General features: G+C 37.4%; 1 protein-coding gene across 1 annotated transcript; it reads right to left on the reverse strand.

The window, feature by feature from the left end:
- Positions 1-8,883: 8,883 nt before the first annotated feature.
- LOC116204084 (scarecrow-like protein 6) lies at positions 8,884-12,092 on the reverse strand. Its single transcript, XM_031536147.1, has one exon. The coding sequence runs from the start codon at positions 11,453-11,455 to the stop codon at positions 9,302-9,304; it is 2,154 nt and encodes a 717-aa protein (XP_031392007.1). The 5' UTR covers positions 11,456-12,092; the 3' UTR covers positions 8,884-9,301.
- Between the last annotated feature and the right edge of the window lie 5,481 nt (positions 12,093-17,573).

Consider the following 17,573-nt stretch of genomic DNA (forward strand, 5'->3'; position numbering starts at 1 on the left):
TAAAAAAATAAAAATCGAGAGAATACCGAGGGATATTCCCTCGGTAAATTCTCGGTAAAAAATCCCTCTGAATCCCCTCGAAAATTACCGAGGGTATTCCAAGGATTTTTCCTCAGCTTTACCAAGGGAATTTCGAATCCCTTAGAATTCCCTCGAAAAACCCTCCATAACCGTACGGAACCGAGGAAATTCCGAGGGATCCATCCCTCGGTAATCCCGTGTTTTTAGCGGTGTGACTTGTTGTAATTGCACGGTATATAGTCATCTCAGAGAAAGCTTCCTAAGTAGAATGGCAATTGCAAGAATGTTGGGCCATTAGCAGAGAGCTAGAATGGGCGAGAAGAGTTCTAATAAGGAACGTGATGTACTTACAGCCATAGCAGTCCCAAAACCTGATGGGTATTCAACAGGAGAATTTCACTGATTTATGATTTGTACTTGATGTTTCCCTGATTTTAGGGGTTTATCGGGATATAATCTCGGAGTTCTTGTTCTTTACTTTTTAGGTTAAAATTCCCAAAAATTCTTGTAAGATAATCAGGATTGGTAAAGGTTCAAATCAAATTGTTCAATGATATTATTAAGACATTGACAAATGACTGATACATTCATGAATTAAAGAAGAATCTGATTTCATTAGGTACTCTTGACAGGATTGGTTATGAGTAGAGGGGTCCGGATGGACTTACTGAAGTTTTCTAATTGCAGACTCGCGGCATGAAAGGTCTCAAGGATAACACGTTATACGTGCTCCACTATTACAGGATCTACAACTATTGGGTCGGCCGAGCAAGCAATAAAGACTACCATATTTTGGCATATGAGGCTCGGACACATAGTGAAAGGCGAATAGCTGAATTTAGCAGAAGAGATTACTTAGCAGTCAGAAGACAGGAAAGTTGGATTTCTATGAACAGCATTATAAGGAATAGAGCAGGGTGAGGATCATCACTGGCACTCGCCCTAGACCAAAGGAATTCTCGAATATGTTCACTTAGATTTGTGCAGCCCTTTTGAGTTACCAACAAAGAGTGTACATGTAGACTGTCATTTAACAATAATCAAGAAAGTTATAGGTACATTTTATTAAGTATATAGGAATGATATATATAATTGTATATGCAAGCCTTTAGCGTTGGAAAATGCTTTTTCAGAAGCAGACTGGGAAGTCAAGCTGTTAAGGACTAATTATAGTTTGGAATTCTGTAATGAAGAGTTCAACAAATTTTGCAGTAAGTAAGGAATTGCTAGACATTGAACAGTATCAAGAATGCCGCAAAAGAATGAAGTAGCAGAACGAATCAATAATGGTGCGTTTGGTTTTAGAGTTAAGTAACTTTGATTTTGATTTTGATTTTGATTGTGGAAAAGAACAAATGAGATAGGATTATAAATTTGACTTGAGAAACGTGTTTTATTATTGTGTAGTGTGTTGAGTTAAAGTTAAAGTTAAAATTATGTGTGTTTTTATTGTGTAGTGTGTTGAGTTAAAGTTAAAATTAAAATTAAATTTTTTTTATTGTGAATCCAAACAAAGTGTTAAGATTCTGACCCGAAAAATATAAATCATGTATTTCTTGCAAATAATAAGGGAGTAAATTGCATGGATGGTACAAAATTTTTTTCGTTTGTAACACTTTGGTACAAAAATTAAAAAACGTAACAATCAAGTATATTTTTTATCCAAACCGTAATAATATTGTACAATCCGTTAATTTGGGGCTAACGGCATCAGTAATTTTCGACCGGTTGTTTGACGTGTCAAACGTTATGCGTCTTGACTTCAAATTGGGGGGGGGGGGGGGGGGGGGGGGGGGGTTTGGAGAATCTTCAGACATTATTAAACAAATCTAAGAAAGGGAGACAGAGAAGGGATTGTCGTTTGGAGATTCTATTCTAGAGAGACAAAACCTTTTGTTTGGAAGCCCTATCTAAGAAAGCTAGGGTTCATTTGGGGGAAAATCGGTTGGAGAAAATCTGAAGCTAAGAGTGAGGTGATCTACGATTGAGCGTGGGAGGGTCGAAAATCACAGTGAAAGCAAGAAGATTGTGTAGACAATGGCGGATCGTCGAGGCCTTGTTCGGTTTAGGAAGGACTATGGGAATCTTTTTGAGCTCGGTAAATTATAAGCATCTCACCACCAAAGTGGTAACTCAGCTGGTAACGGACTTCGTCTTCCAAAGGTAAGGTCAAAGGGTCGAAATTCGACTTAAACACGAAAACGCTTGCGTTAGGAGATCCTTATCCTCTATTCTATGGGAGCTGTTCTGATCTACTGTGCGCTTTACTGGAGTCATGATAACCTAGGTGTATTATGTCTCACCGAGTCATTTACCCATTCGGACGAATAAAACATTCCATGGCAGTTGTGGAGCTCCTCTGGTTTTCAGAGGGGGTTTGCTACGCTGGTCTTCCCCTCCCGGCCTTTTATTCAAAAAAAAAAACAAAAAAAATAATAAGCATCTCCTTTATCATTTGAGCTGATTTTGGGTTCGTTCCATTTTGTTTGCTCAGTTTAGATGCATATGCAATTTTAGGGATTGCAATTAGGAATTCAGTTAAGAGTCGTGTTATCTCCATCTCCCTCGTTTGTTCATATGGCTGATGAGTCTATGCACATGTGTTGTCCTGCAGGACCCTTACTATCGAGTATCATTATGGTGGAAAAGTGAAGTTTGGGCGGTCTGTTACGTATGAGGGCGAGGGTGAGGGTGGGAGCTTGAAGTACAGGGACTACTGTAATAAGAATCTCATCTCCCTTATGCATATAAATATAGATGTGATTGCCTTAGGATGTAAAGGATATTTATGCAAATGACAAGTTGTCTTTAAAAGTGTATGTATAGTGAATAAACAAGTTATTTAAACAAGCCGTTATTCAGATTATTTTTAACACTATAATTTTTCAATTACGAGGGAGGTAACACTATAGTTTTCTTTTCTCGGTTACAAGAGAGGTATAAGGGTCTGGTATAACGAAATAAAAATTTTAATAGCTAATAAATGGGTGCAGGTAATACTACAATAAGTATCGAACTCGAAACCTCTTAGTTACCAGGCGAAGGCGTGTGCCCTACGCTACAACCTCTTTTGACGGTAACACTGCAGTTTTTACTCACCAGCTTTGCTTACATTTATGTTTAATTCCTTTTGTTATTCTTTTATTTTCGGTGCATATTCTGTTATCTGGAAATCTAACGTGCCCGGCTAATCTATTTCGAACCGGGTCAGTCCATTTAGATGTAAAACTCTAAGGATTCTCCATTCACAATGCTCGAATCTAAGATATTATTTAAGAGGAATATGAGTTGAACTACTTGAACCAGCAACCATCGTTAGTACTTGGTTGCTTTTCTAACGTTTCATTCAGTTTAATTTATTTTTTTGTTTATTGGAAAACGTAAAATTTTGGTCCTCGCATTTTTTTTTCAGTTACGTCCTAATTCTCTTTTTTTTTTTCTTTTCCTGATTATGTCCTTAGCTTTACAAAGCCTTATTCTTATTTCTCAATTTTCCAGAAAATAGTGATAGCGTGACATCTTTTAAATTAAAAAAGTTAATTTTCAAAAATTAAAATATTGAAGAAATTAAAACAAGAAAAAGAGGATGGAGATTCGAGCGAGAGGGGCATCCGGGGCAAATGTTGAAAACCATCAGTCTTTCTCGCTTGGGTGGGGCGGTGGGCAGTACCACCTGAAGCGAGTACTCGATGACCCACCCTAAGAATGTGGCAAAATGACTTTGAGTCCTGGCTAACATTGCACCAGGCAAGGTCATCGATAAGTTTGCTTGGGACGGAGATCGCCGGCCTTAGATCCTAACCATTTCGATCTCTTGCATCTCTCTCTTCGTGAAGATGTTTATGATTTTGAACTCTGGGCTTTTTGGTTTTGCATTCCATCAATCACACATATATAATTGTTATTTCTCAATTACTGAACGACAAAGTAATATACTTAATTTAAACCTAACCTTTTCATATTTCCAGCTGATATGCATAATCTGAATTCTACAGACATATATTCATGCCACCCTATGCTCTTCCAACTAATTCTTTCCAACACATTACATCTATCTTCTTCGAACAAGGCATCATCGTTATGGAGCTGCCCATCGATATTAAACATAACATAATCATGCTCTTTGCTAAACAAGATCCCATAATCATTGTGGGTACACCAATACTATGCCGTCGTGACAAAAATAGTACAATCAGACGCAACGAAACCGCAAGCACTTGGACCGGATGATGCACAAAAGGGGGGGGGGGGGGGGGGGGGAATGCGCCTTCAAACCTAATTTCCTACAATTAAGAGAGACACTAGACAAAATTTTAAACTACTTGTTACATTTCACTTATGCTGTATCGATGTTGAAATGTTTAAATTGGATCTTATATAAAGAATTGCATCTCAACATATTACGAGCTCTTTTTCATCAAATTCTTTTATACTATTATAAAAGTATAGAGGTTGCCAAAATATTTTTCGATTTTTTGTAATTTTAATTTTTATCTTTTCAATGAATTTAGACATATTTCAATCTCATACTCTACCATGTCAATGAATCTAAACAAATTCTAATTATTTAACACGCAGAGACACAGCCCTTCACTTCATCTGTTGTGACTAAAGGTAGTGTATTTTCATGTATAGAGGTACACCCATTTATTTCATCTAATATAATATATATCAAAGGACGAAGAGATGTGCACTATATACACAAAGGCACACCCCTTTGCTTTAATATACATATACATATATATATATATATATATATATAATGAAAACGGGCTATAATGGGCCAACCTGATATCCTTAGAATACTTGATTGTCAAATTAAATTTTTTTCATATGTTTTGTGTTTTTGCAATTTTTAAAAATTAGAAATTTTGAGACCGATCATTTATTTATTGAATTTTTTAATATCTTTGTAATATCTTTGAGTTTTTAAATATTTCATACTTAATTATAGTATGTTTTAAAATCTTTCAATTTTCATATGACAACGTAATCTAAATAAATATTTTCAAACCAAATATGTTTTCAACATATTTTTCAAATTTTCAATAATGTTAAATTTTTTTAGATTAGAAATCTTTTGGGAAATTATCCATGGCATACATTGACTTCACCTTTTAATGTAATTTTATTCTTATTTTATTCGTGATATTAAATTACTATTAGTCTCGTATAGTTAATAATGAAATGTTGTTGATTGTAAATTACAATTTGTAACCAGTTATAACACATATATTTTAAAATATGCCGTACATTACAGGCCACTAAGCCTTTAGAATAATAAATTACATCAATATCAATTGTTCTAGTAATAAAATATGAATTTGGCTACCTCCCTCTCTCTTCCGATGTTGGTATACTATTAAGTAAAAAAAAAAAGTGATAATCCATGCGTTATACGTAAAATTTGGTACGAATATAAAATCAAATTATATTTGTAAATATTATAAGAATATTAATAATAAGATTAAAGTGCAAAGATAATATATTATTCTATCCTATAATTAATTAGAATTAATAAATTTTACTTTGAAAGAAATATATCTATTTAAAGTATGTAAATAATAAAAGATGATCGCAAAATTTTAAAGAATAATCTCCTTAATCAAATGTACATTAATTTCAAGATAATAAATCATATATATATAGTTGGACATTCATATGTACACCAAGAGTGACATAAAAAGAAATGAGCAATACTCAATATGTACATATATATAGTTTGACAGCCATATGGTCGATAAATTTAATTTTATTGCATTTACCCTGTGAAAGCTAGTTATGTTTATTGGAATTTTAGTACATAAAAAATTGAATTATGTAAAAAAAAAAATATATATATATATATATCTCAAAATACTCTTTACAATTATCGAGTAAAATTTTCATTTGATAAGAAAGAACTTTAATAATTAATTAATATGTATAAAAATGTGAATTAATTAGAAACGATTCGTTGAACTTGATTTTACTAAAGCGTACTATGAAATCCTTTAAATGGAATTACAAGGACACTCAGTATAGAGTTAAGAGTTTGCTAACTGAGCTTATATAGCGTGCCTACGCCTCGCATTTCGGTTCTTATATATTATAGTTAATTATATCTATATATTAAAAATGATTAAATACAACTAATATTGGAGTTGGTCACATCACAGAATTAAGATAGCCAAAAATAACTTTATTATCTAATTGTTTGCGTGTGCTGGAGGTTTCTGTTTTTTTTTTTTCCCTTGCGCTTGTAGTGTGTGCTGGAGTGTCTCAATCCTCCATGAAGCTGACATGATTAGCTTCCTATAAACCAGTATAGAAAAATATATTATTTGCAAACATCAACAAGTTAGCATAATCGTGTTCATGCAAGAGAGCCAAACATATCTCTTCCTCTGTTTGACACAGCATGGTCCCAATCATTAAAAAAGCTTAGCTTGTTTGTAACAAAAGCATACCAAAATAAATAAACAAATAAACAAACCCGAGCCTTTAAGTTGATTAAAAAAGAAAAACCAATTTATTAATCATAATTAATGATGTGAGGGTCCAATGGTACGAGACCCATGTGACCTCATTAGGGGTTTGGCATTAAAGAAAGAATACCAAAAAGAAACCAAATACACAAATCAAATTCAATGTACAATAATCCAAATGTTGGGTCATTTGTAAATAATTGACATGCATGATGCATTGCTTCCAAAGGAGGAGGTTTAATTGCATATAGAAGAATGAAGCTCATTTGTTTAATGCACCAATCATGATGACATGTCGCGGATTACATGACAAATAAATATTGGTGAAAATCTCTTACTTGGGTTCATTGAATATATAGAGTAGGAGAGGATTTAGCAAACATCCACGTCAAGATTTTTTTTAGGTCTCTCGTCTATATCAAACCTCCTGCATGCCCCTTCTAAGCATTGCTTGTTTACTCCCATCTGAATCTCTTATTGCTATGGATGCTCGATTAGACTTAGGTATTACAGTTCGAATTTTCTCCCCATAGAATACACTTTATTTTATTTTTAGAGTAGCATCTGAAAATCTATTAGGTCCTGATTAATCATGTTCGAGTTGGGTTGGATTGGCCAACTAAAGGACTCCTCCAATCATGAATTATCTCCTTTTGTAAAATTCAAACTCAAAATCTTATTTAAGACACAAGCACCGAACTACTTGAATTTATCCATATTAGTAAATATTACACTTTTTTTTCGATGTGCATGCTGGTATATCTGAAAGTCCAATTGGAAACCCGATTAATTTAGTCGAACTATGTCGGCCAACTAAGGAATAAACCTCTTTCAGCATTGATTTTTTTCATTTACAAAACACGAACCCGAAATATTATTTAAGAAAAATAAGTACCGAACCGCTTTAACTAATCCAACAATACCATTTCTCAGGTTTAAACCCTTCATTATAGCTGAAGATTTGGAAAAGTTTACTTGAAAGAGAGTACATAAACTGATCACTAAACCAAATAAGAAAACAAATATTCATTTTCCGTAATATAAACGTATCCAAAACTTTTTGCCAATCAAATTTAGAAAGGAATTACATCGTTTTTCATTTCATCACAATTATTGTTTAATTTTAAAAAAAAGAAGAAAAAAGGCTGAACTCTTTGTTTGGCCTTAAAGAATGAGTAAATTCATTCCTAAACATAGAACTTGGGCAATATTGTAAATTTTCCAAGATGGAAGAAATAACTATCAATGTCTCATGCAACATGGCCTCAGTGATATAATATTATGATGGTTTTTAGCAAAAGCATATTAGTAAACTATAATAAATAAAAGTAATAAACTAATAAGTAAAGGTATTTCCCTACCAATAAATAAATAAATAAATGTATTTGAAGGTTGTAAAGGAGAAAAGAATTTAAAACTCAATCATGTGGGTCCAATGTTACAAGACTAATGTGACTGCACTTGGGATTTGCATTATTAAAAGGCCTTATTATAATAACAAGTGTTTGGTATACACAATATGCTCATTTTTATACGCTATAAAATATAACATTCAGACGTAATAGCAATTCAACCATCATTATCTCCAAATTATGTGATGAATATTGATTAATCGATGTACCCGAAATGGTACTAAGACAACATATATATACAAAACATGTTTTGAGGCCTTCAATGCAAGATCTCCAAAACACACACATCACAATGCATATAGTTCTTGTCCCCAGTTGACAAAATGAGATAATCCCAGATAAATGAACAGCAAGCCACAAACCCGAGATCGAATCTTACTTCACGCAGGCAAGTTTATCAACCTAAAAAACACGCTATGGCTAGTGACATCATAAGTCGCAATTGACCCGAAATCGGAGCTTACATAAAACATGGAAAGAAAGCAATCCCTTCCCACAAGATAGAAAAGAAGACATTCGAATAAAGTTGGAAGACCTCTGGTCCAAGCACGGACCATGGTAGCTACTACATAATGCTCTTGCATTCAAATAATTAGAGATATGACAGCTTTCTGAATCCGAACTTATTTGGAAATCTGATGGACCACAAAAGTAAATGATCTCTATATCGTGGCAAAATCAGTGAATGTTACACTCAAACTAATAAGCACGAAGAGGAAATTAGCCCATGTCTCAGTATAGCAACCAAGAGAAATCGTCTATTTCAATGGCGGTATACATGGTGCACCACAAATGATCATAGAAACATAGAGGCCCAGTAAAGGATATATGCCATTACGGTTCAAATTAAAAATCATGTCCATGAAACTTGACATGAACGAAAACAAGCATTAAGCATGGGCGTCCCCTAACAATAAGTTGTATAACAACTAGAATAATGGCGTCAAAGCAAGAAAAAATGTGAATGACACTTACGGAAATAATATTAGAACAAGTGGCTAATCCGATCATGAATTCATAAAAACCAAAGTCAAGAGTCATTAACAAGAAGCATTTATGAAACTTGCAGCATTCAAAAGTCAGCTTCTCTTCTCGTGAACATCCTGCTTTCGACTTGCCGTTCGAGTGTACTACAATTCAATGAAGTTTCCGATTCAAAACGGGCTAATAGGAACCATACAGGTAATGCCCATAAGAGACTGAACATTACAATGCCATCCAGTAACTGAGAAGGAAGTTTGCCACAATTAAGCCTAAACCGCGTAGACAATTAGCATACCAGAACCAACTACCAAGATAATACCCAAGAAAAAAAGAAATGGGGGCAAAAAGATCAGAAGAAACTTAGGCAATAGTTACGGGGCAGTGACCTTTCGAATCGAAAAGAGCAGCTCCTCCGCATCAGCACCTCCACGCAGAAGCCGACACCAGCTCCTTCCTGTGCCAACATAGAACGAGCGAGGACTGCCTCTTCTCAACATGGAAACCCCGGGCAAGGCTGCGTTGAACAAGACACTCAGCCTGGGACTCGTTGAAATTACTGAAGGTCAGTGGAGAGAACCCGCAGGACAGAAACAGGGACCGCCACGCAATCATCTTCTCGGGCGATCTTTGCCGACCGTTCACAATCCTCTCAATCCCTGGCTGAATTAGATACCGTTCAATCTTCTGCAACACGTCAAGGTTCACATTCACAGCATCAAGGGATTCCAACAAGCTAGAATAGCATTGAAGGGCGTGGATCATGTGATTCGGAAATGGAGTGTCCGACCGATCACAGCCACGATCGAGAGAAACCACAATCTTTGGGGAGAGCTGCTTGATAAATCGGACAGCTGCAGGTAGGTAGGACGGGTAGCTTGAGAAGGACCCTATTGGGAGGTACACCGCAATTGCCTCCCCGCCATCCGATGGTAGGTTGATGGCGGAGTTGAAGGACTCGATGCTCACCACCTCGAACTCCAAGGCCATGTTGAGCTCGTGGGCAAAGTGCTTGAGGGTATCCTGGGTAAGGCCGAGCTCGAGTTCATCATGGGTCCCTGGAGACGCGAAGACCGTAATCCTGAGCAAGCTAGGAGGGCCCCCATTTCTAAGCACGAGCTCCTGCATGAGGGAGGCCCACTCGCCCCCGAACCCAACCTCAAAGCTCAGTATGTGGATCCGGCTAAACCCTTCGAGAGCTTCCAGGAAGGCTTGGTTGCAAGTGAAGTTTGCAAACTGGACCACAGGGGAAATCTCACAGAAGGATTTGTAAGCTCCTATCTTGTAGATAATACCGAATGGCGGAGGAGGCAGAGGAGGCAGAGGAGGCTGAGGAGGGTTCGCGGGGCCCACAAGGTGGGGGTGATGGTGGTGGAGGAGAGATTGAAGGGCCTCCTTGCAGTAGAAAGCAGCCCGACGGAAGGGCTTCCCAACGGGAGAGAGCTGGTGGTGATTGAGCCGCGCCAATATCCCTTGCGCGAGTACTGGGTTACCAGTTTCGATCAGCTCTGCGGCCTTGTAGAGGTGGTCCGTAATTGCCTGCTGGAGCTGGTGGTTAGCTAACTCTTCCCCTGCAACCTTCTGCTGATGCTGCTTCATCACCATTGCAGGTCTCTGCTGAAACTGGTGATGCTGAGGATGGTGGTGATGATTATGTGATTGCCCCGAGTTTGGAAAGTTACCCCTCGGACCCACAAAGTTCGACCCGACCGGCCCCGGGTTAAGCCTCTTCGGCAGGGGAGGGCCCGAAGAAGACAGGGGATGGTCCTGCACTGCGTTGAAACCAAGCGGGACTAGCGAAGGGTTCTGCGGGAATTGGACCTGGTTCTGGTTGATTATCAACTGCGGGTTGAAAATCTGAGGCTTCTCATCCATGGACTCGTTGTGGGGTTGTTGAATCACACCAGGGGGGAGAGGAAAGGGCATGACAGTGCTGTGGACGGAATCGGTGAACAATGGGAAGGGGCTCACATGCCGGAGGTTGGAGGTGGCGTTGGTGAGAGGCAAATCCTGCAGGGAAGCTGGGTCGATGGAGCTGTTGGGTCCTCCCATCATCAAATTGGGGCCGTCAAAGGTAAGAGCTTGAGGGTCCATGAAGCCGAACCCCCCGCCGCCGAACTCCATGTCCTGAGGGGCAGAGGAGCTGTGGAGGAGCTTGCTGAGGCCCAGGGAAGGGTCCTCAATGTCGCCCATTATGAGGCGGAGGATGGACTGTTCGTGGCCAGGAGAGGCCGCGGTCTCGGGCAAAACAGCTTCCCAGTCCTCCTCAGCTCCCATTCCACCACCGCATCTCCCACTGCCGCCGCCGCCTAATATGTCGCCGCTGTTGAGGGAGGAAGACAGTGTGGAGGAGGAGGCGGCTGCAGGAGGGCTGGGGCTGGGGCTGCCAACATACAACTTCCCTTTGGTGGGAGGGGTCGTGGCGGCAGTGGTCACGGCGGTGCTGAGGTTGCTGTGGTTGTAGTTGAGCTGCGAATTGGAACAGGTAGTGGTGGCGGAGGGTGAAGAAGAAGACGAGAAATCAAGCAGCCCCTTCCCTTGAAACTCCTCAAAGAGCAAGGGGGTGGCCTTCATCTACAGTAACAATGCTGAAACCCCCAACAAAATATACAAATCGAACAGGCGATGGTGGGGGGGCGCAGGCTCCAATCGATCTCAGCAGCTCCTCAGACAGAGCTAAAAATCAGATTTTTGCTCTTCCTTCCCCCACAGCCTGAACCCCAGAAAAAGAAATGAACTTGTTCAATGGCATGCAGATCTGATCAACCAAGAAACCCAATAACAAAAACATCCAACAACAAATTGTTCTTCTTCTTCTTCTTCTTCTTCTTCTTCCTCCTCCTTCTGCTGCTGCTGCTTCTTCTTTACCTGTTACTTCTCTCTCTGCATTCAAGCTCTGCCTTTACTGATATGGCACCCGCAACAGCAACAACAAGAAGCTCCATCCTTTTTTCCCCACTGGGCACTAAAATCTTCTTCTTCTTCTTCTAAATGCTTCTCTTTACCCGCTCGGATGTTGGTGGTGGGTTTTCGATTTTTACCTTTAAGCAAAGACTTCTTCCTCTTTCTTTCTCTTTTCTCTTCTTCTCTCCTCTCCCTCTCCTCCTCCTCTTCTCTGGCCTTTGTAAGAAGTACTGCTCCGCCTTCTGTTTTCTGCTATGGATGCGTGCAACCTATAAAAGTGGTAAAGTGCCTCTCTCTCTCTCTCTCTCTCTCTCTCTCTCTCTCTGTTCTCTCTCTCGTCTCTGTGTTTTTTTTTTTTTTGCCCTTTTCTTTTTCTTTTTTTCATTTTTTTTGTTCGTCAATCGTATTTTATGTGGCTTTTGCCTGTAGACGTAGTTAGCCACTCATTGTGACTTGCTTCTTTTCTTTCTTTCTTTCTTTTTTTTTTTTTTTTGCCCTGCTCGTTCAATTTATTTATTATTAATTTCTTTAATCTATTAATTATATAAATAAATAAATAATTTCAATAAACGTATTCTCTTTTCACGGAGACCGAAGATACAGAGGGAAAAAGGTGAACCGGCTAGACTGTTTCACTTACCTGTCCATGTTTCCAAAAATGCCCCTCTGCTTCCATCATATTCACATCATACCCCTCTTTGGGTAAAAACCTATACGCAAATCCTACCCAACCTATTCAACGATCGTTTCTCACCATGACATGCCTAATGTCAATTTAATTGCAACAAATGAACAAGTCCATCTTAAGCTTGCCAATAAATGTCACAATCAATTATAATATGTAAAACCTGAGGCATGTAAATGAGAAAGTGTCATACAAGCTAAATTATAAATCATCGGTTCTACGTTATATTGACTTTTCGATTCTAATTCAATAAACTTACATTATATTTTATTTATGCCACATTCGACGCATTTTAATTTATTTACTAAGTCTATTTGGTAAAATATGCAGTTCTTTAACACACTTTTCTTCATATCTATTATGTATTGGTTTCTTACTTTCAGTCTTACAAAAATTGACAAAAAACTACCACGACGTGCTGATTTCACTTAGTCATCACTCATTGTGGAAATCATTTAGGATTTTTTTCGACCATGGAGAAATCAAAAGATAAATAATTTATTAACTTATTTTTAGAAGAATTTTGGAGGTAAAATTTACATTAATAATATTAAAAAATACGAAAAGTCATAAAACTATATTTTGCGACAGATGTTTAATACACGAGATCTGATAACTAAGAAAATAAATATACAAGGTAAAAATATTAAAATTGAGGAAAACATTCACCGATAGAATATGGAGAATTTACTAGACAATAAATTGAAAATGACAATCCTTAGATCTCTCAGTCCTTCCCTATGTTACAAATTTCACAACGAAAATAGTCTAATCTAATCTCTCAATTTTCTCACTCTAAACTGCGACTCCACCAAGATAAGAATTTTTCGAGAATATATTACCATCACCATCCATGTAATTCCAGATACCCTCAACTGGCCCCTATGGGCCAGAGCTTCGCAGCTTCAAAGGCACCTATGAGACAAAAATGTATTTCATGGTATCCTAATATCTCTTTCAAGAATATTTTCCATTTTAAACAAATTATGTGGTTGCAAAAAATATTAAAAATATAGGAATTAATATGTCTTCTGATTTCTTCCTCATTCCAAGTCTTCAAGCTCGGGCAGGCTTAATGAAGACATCCCGACACTCTAAAGTAAATGATAGCAGTTCTAGCCTTTGGATTGGTATAAACTATCTGATAAGTTTTGTGCTCATCGCTACAATTGTTAGTACAATATCTCGCTTATAAAGTAGTCAACTAGCCCGGTTTATCAGTAGAGTCGAGTCCCTCGGGCTACAAAAGAATTACTCGCAACAAATCACATGTTATATGTGAGATATCTGGTGCAATATTCTTATATAATGCCTTTTTGTAATACTTTTAGGGTGGTCCGTAGTCCTAATTTACGAGTATTGGGATGAACATTTTCACCAAATAACCAAGGAGGTAAACTAATCATCAATTAAAGTTCTTAAATATATATTCATGAAAAAAAAGAGCATATATATTTTTCCTGTAATTTTTTGTATTGAAGAGCGGAGCAAAAAAATAAGGGGTAACTTGGAGGGAGCAAAGCACAGGCCGGGCACAGCATAGCAGCAGGGGACTACTCGGACGGGTTTTCGAGACTAAAATCTGACGACATGAGTTATTAGAGAGGTTTTTTTGGGGTTTTGAAAAAATCGAGAAGGATTTTCGACGAACGGGATCCGCTCCCTCTCAGACACTTATGAGCGGCTCAAATCTATACATCCTTTATAGGTTGATTTCATCTTTTTTTAATCGTTATATTCAAAAATTTAATCTTTAGTGAGTCGAAAAGAATGGATTCACTGAAGAGATAAAATTCATTCAATATCAATAATTTTTATTCACAAGATTCGAATATGAAATTATAAAAAAAAAATAGAAAATCACTTGGATGAGTCTATATTAGTTGTTTTATTTTTTTTATTAAGCATTAAACCAGAGCGATTAACCTCAACCCCCGCGGGTGGGCCCCAATGTACGGAGCTAATATAGCGAAGAGAGAGAGCCAATTAGGCGGTGGGCCCCGACCGGACCGATGGGGTTTTGGGTCCGCTTTGGTGAAATGTCACTTTCCAAAGGTCGATTAAAAAGTGAAAGTTTTGCAGTAAAAAAAAAATTATTTTATTTTATTAAAAATAAGAAAAACAAAAATGTAAAGCCCAAAATGACGGCCTCAATTAATCATGGACTCCTCCGCTCACTCACTCCACTTGCATTTCTCAACGTGTTACTTCCAAGTTACAAGTGAATATTTTTTTCCCTTATTTTTTTACTGTTTTCTACAGTGTAATTTCAAATGACTTGTAATTTTGCTGTCTGTGAATGAAATATATAAATGTAAGACAACCATTTCGATGTACTTGTGAACCAATTTTATCAAAGGACACCCTTGAAATTTGGATGTGTAAATAGCTCCGAGCCCCATTGAGAGTAAGGTACTCACTCTCTTTTTTTTCTTTTGTTCTTTCCCCTAAAATAAAATAAGACACGTTTCCTTTTTTATTTAATGTTTTTCTTGTAGTGATGTGTGAATCAGTTATTAATTGTTTACGTATTTTAAGTAATTCATCATCTCTGTAAGTGAGTCAAAGACAGCTATATATTCATGTTTGGGATTGTCAAAATTGGATATATTATTATCTAAAATGGGAAGACAAATAATTTCTAGCGGAAGTCGACATAGAAAATTATCCTCATATCCATGAGGAAGTCATCTAACTTTGAACCAAAACCATAATAACAATGGCACATCTTCATTCTTCACGGCAAACTATTACATTCCAAAATTATGGTTCTCATAATGAAAAGAACTCGAAACTTTTGCAAGTAAATTATTCCCACTAATTAGTCGTGCATGACGATGCATAATTTTGTAGAGATATCTCAATGCGAGATTTCCAACAACATCAATAGGCCAGTTGTTGGCTTATGTGATGATGAAACAAGATTCGTGAAACCTCGAATGTTGAAATGACCAAATTGAACAATCTTCGATTTACCATTCGATATTGCAATAAAGTAGTTCGTTGTTGTAGCTCGGTCCATTCAATTAGGTCGTTCTTAACCCCCAAGACTTAGAAGTGCATGACAAATACTATGTCTTTTCATTAACGGAAAAAGATGGGCGCAAACTCTTTTCCTCCGATGTTTTCGACATGTTTTTTTCCTAATTGTTTTGAAAAAGATGTAGGATGAGGAGACAGCCCTGAAAGTGAAAACCTAATTGAATAATTAATTAGGAAAAGAGTCCCATGATAACCTCATATAAACTAATTTAATCTTTCATCCTCCCCCTTTTTTTTTTTTTGTATTTTTGTGTTTTTTTGGCCCCTCTTTCTTTTGTCTTGAACATCATCTAATATTGGGTGTTATACAGTTCCAATCAGTCAAATCAAATAATGGGGTCACGTAGTCCAATTGGAAGGTGGGACATGTACCGGTTTGGGAGCTATCCCCATGCCATTAGTTGGTTGTTTTTCCCGTACCCCCCTTCGATCAATTGCTTCATCATATGATAGGCTTCATTAACATGGGTTTCAACGAGAAGTTGCTTCCAAATGCCAACATCCTCTTCTCCATTTAGGACCCGACACGCGCTCGTATATATCCTTTTGTAATGGCAACAAGGACTAGACAAATAGAACTGGACTCAGACCATACATCTCCGGTTTGAGATCCCATCACATATACTATTGGAAACTCAATTCATCATACAAATTCATGATTCAACAATAACTGCAGACGAACTGTTTACCAGTATTTTATTAGTGTAAAATGAGTAACACGAGAGCCTTTTCGAGAGATGAGCGTGATGGAATTGATGAGCCAGACCCGAACATGAGACAACTGCGTAGTGTAGGGAGTCCTAACAATGGCATGCAGAGTACAATTGAAATGGGCAAAAGTGGCTAAAATGTGAAGACAAAATTGAAATTTAGGGTTTAAATGCATGAGAGGGACAGAGAAAGAGAGGGGGAGGGGAGGGTGGTGGGAGCAGAAAGGGGACATGCTTAGGTCTACTTTGAATTGTTTAGGGAACCATGATTTGGACATGTCAGGTACAAAGCCCTTCTTCCTCTTGCCCCTTGCCCCTTGCCCCTTAGTTTAATTTTGATTTAAGTCCCTCTCTCCTCCACCCCCCATGTGATGGCTTGCACCAACTCTCCTCCCATTTGTGAAGTGTAAAGTGTCCCAAACTATCCTTAATAATACTCACATCCAATCCTACATATGCTATAGCTATTCTTAATTAATTAATTAATTAAATTAAAAAAATCATATGCAAGAGTCTTCATGTGTCGGCTCGTCAAGGCTAACTTGTGACTCTTACATTATACGTAATTGAGGGGAAGAGGTAGCCCATTTCCATAGGTTCGATCATCATAACACGATTAGTATAATGATATACAGGCTTGACAGACAGAGAGAAATATATGTCTAGACTCGATATTTGCTTTTATTAATAATTGCATCTTCTCATATTAGTTTTATGTATGTATGTGTATATCTACCTAGCTTCTTTGCGATAATTCATTTTCTCCCCTATGCAACAATACTCATTTTTAAGAGCCGATGAACTGATGAGTACTTGAGTTTTTGTAAATATTGTTTCAAAGAAAGGTTTTTCAATAAAGAAAAAAATGGAAATTTCATTATGAAATGATTAAATTCCAAATCTTTCTCTCTTTCTGACAAACTATATATAATTAATTAATTAAATATATATGTTCTTTTGTTGCCAACTTTTGTTGGCCGAAAAGGGTAGGTGTCCCCTATGTTCTTTTCTCTCTTCTCAAGACATCCTATGACGATTCAAGCAAAGCAAACACCCATGGGAAGCACCTACAGTACTCTACTCTCTGTATGCTAAAAAGAACACCCGTTTTTCATGCCAATGATTTTTTTTATTTCTTTTTATATGTACATCCTTACGTCTATAAATCTAATAAATCCTTATCAATTCAATTTCAAGTCGAGCCAACCCATTAAAGACTTTGGTTTGTCTTCATCTCTTCATCGTATGTGAGGAGTTTCATTTCATAGCTAGCCATGATCAAGAAAAAGAAAAATTAAAGGTATGATGATGGATGGCCAAAGCCTGTCAATGGATCGATTGCACCATTCAT

Source organism: Punica granatum, chromosome 4, assembly GCF_007655135.1.
Source record: "Punica granatum isolate Tunisia-2019 chromosome 4, ASM765513v2, whole genome shotgun sequence".
Classification (NCBI taxonomy): domain Eukaryota; kingdom Viridiplantae; phylum Streptophyta; class Magnoliopsida; order Myrtales; family Lythraceae; genus Punica; species Punica granatum.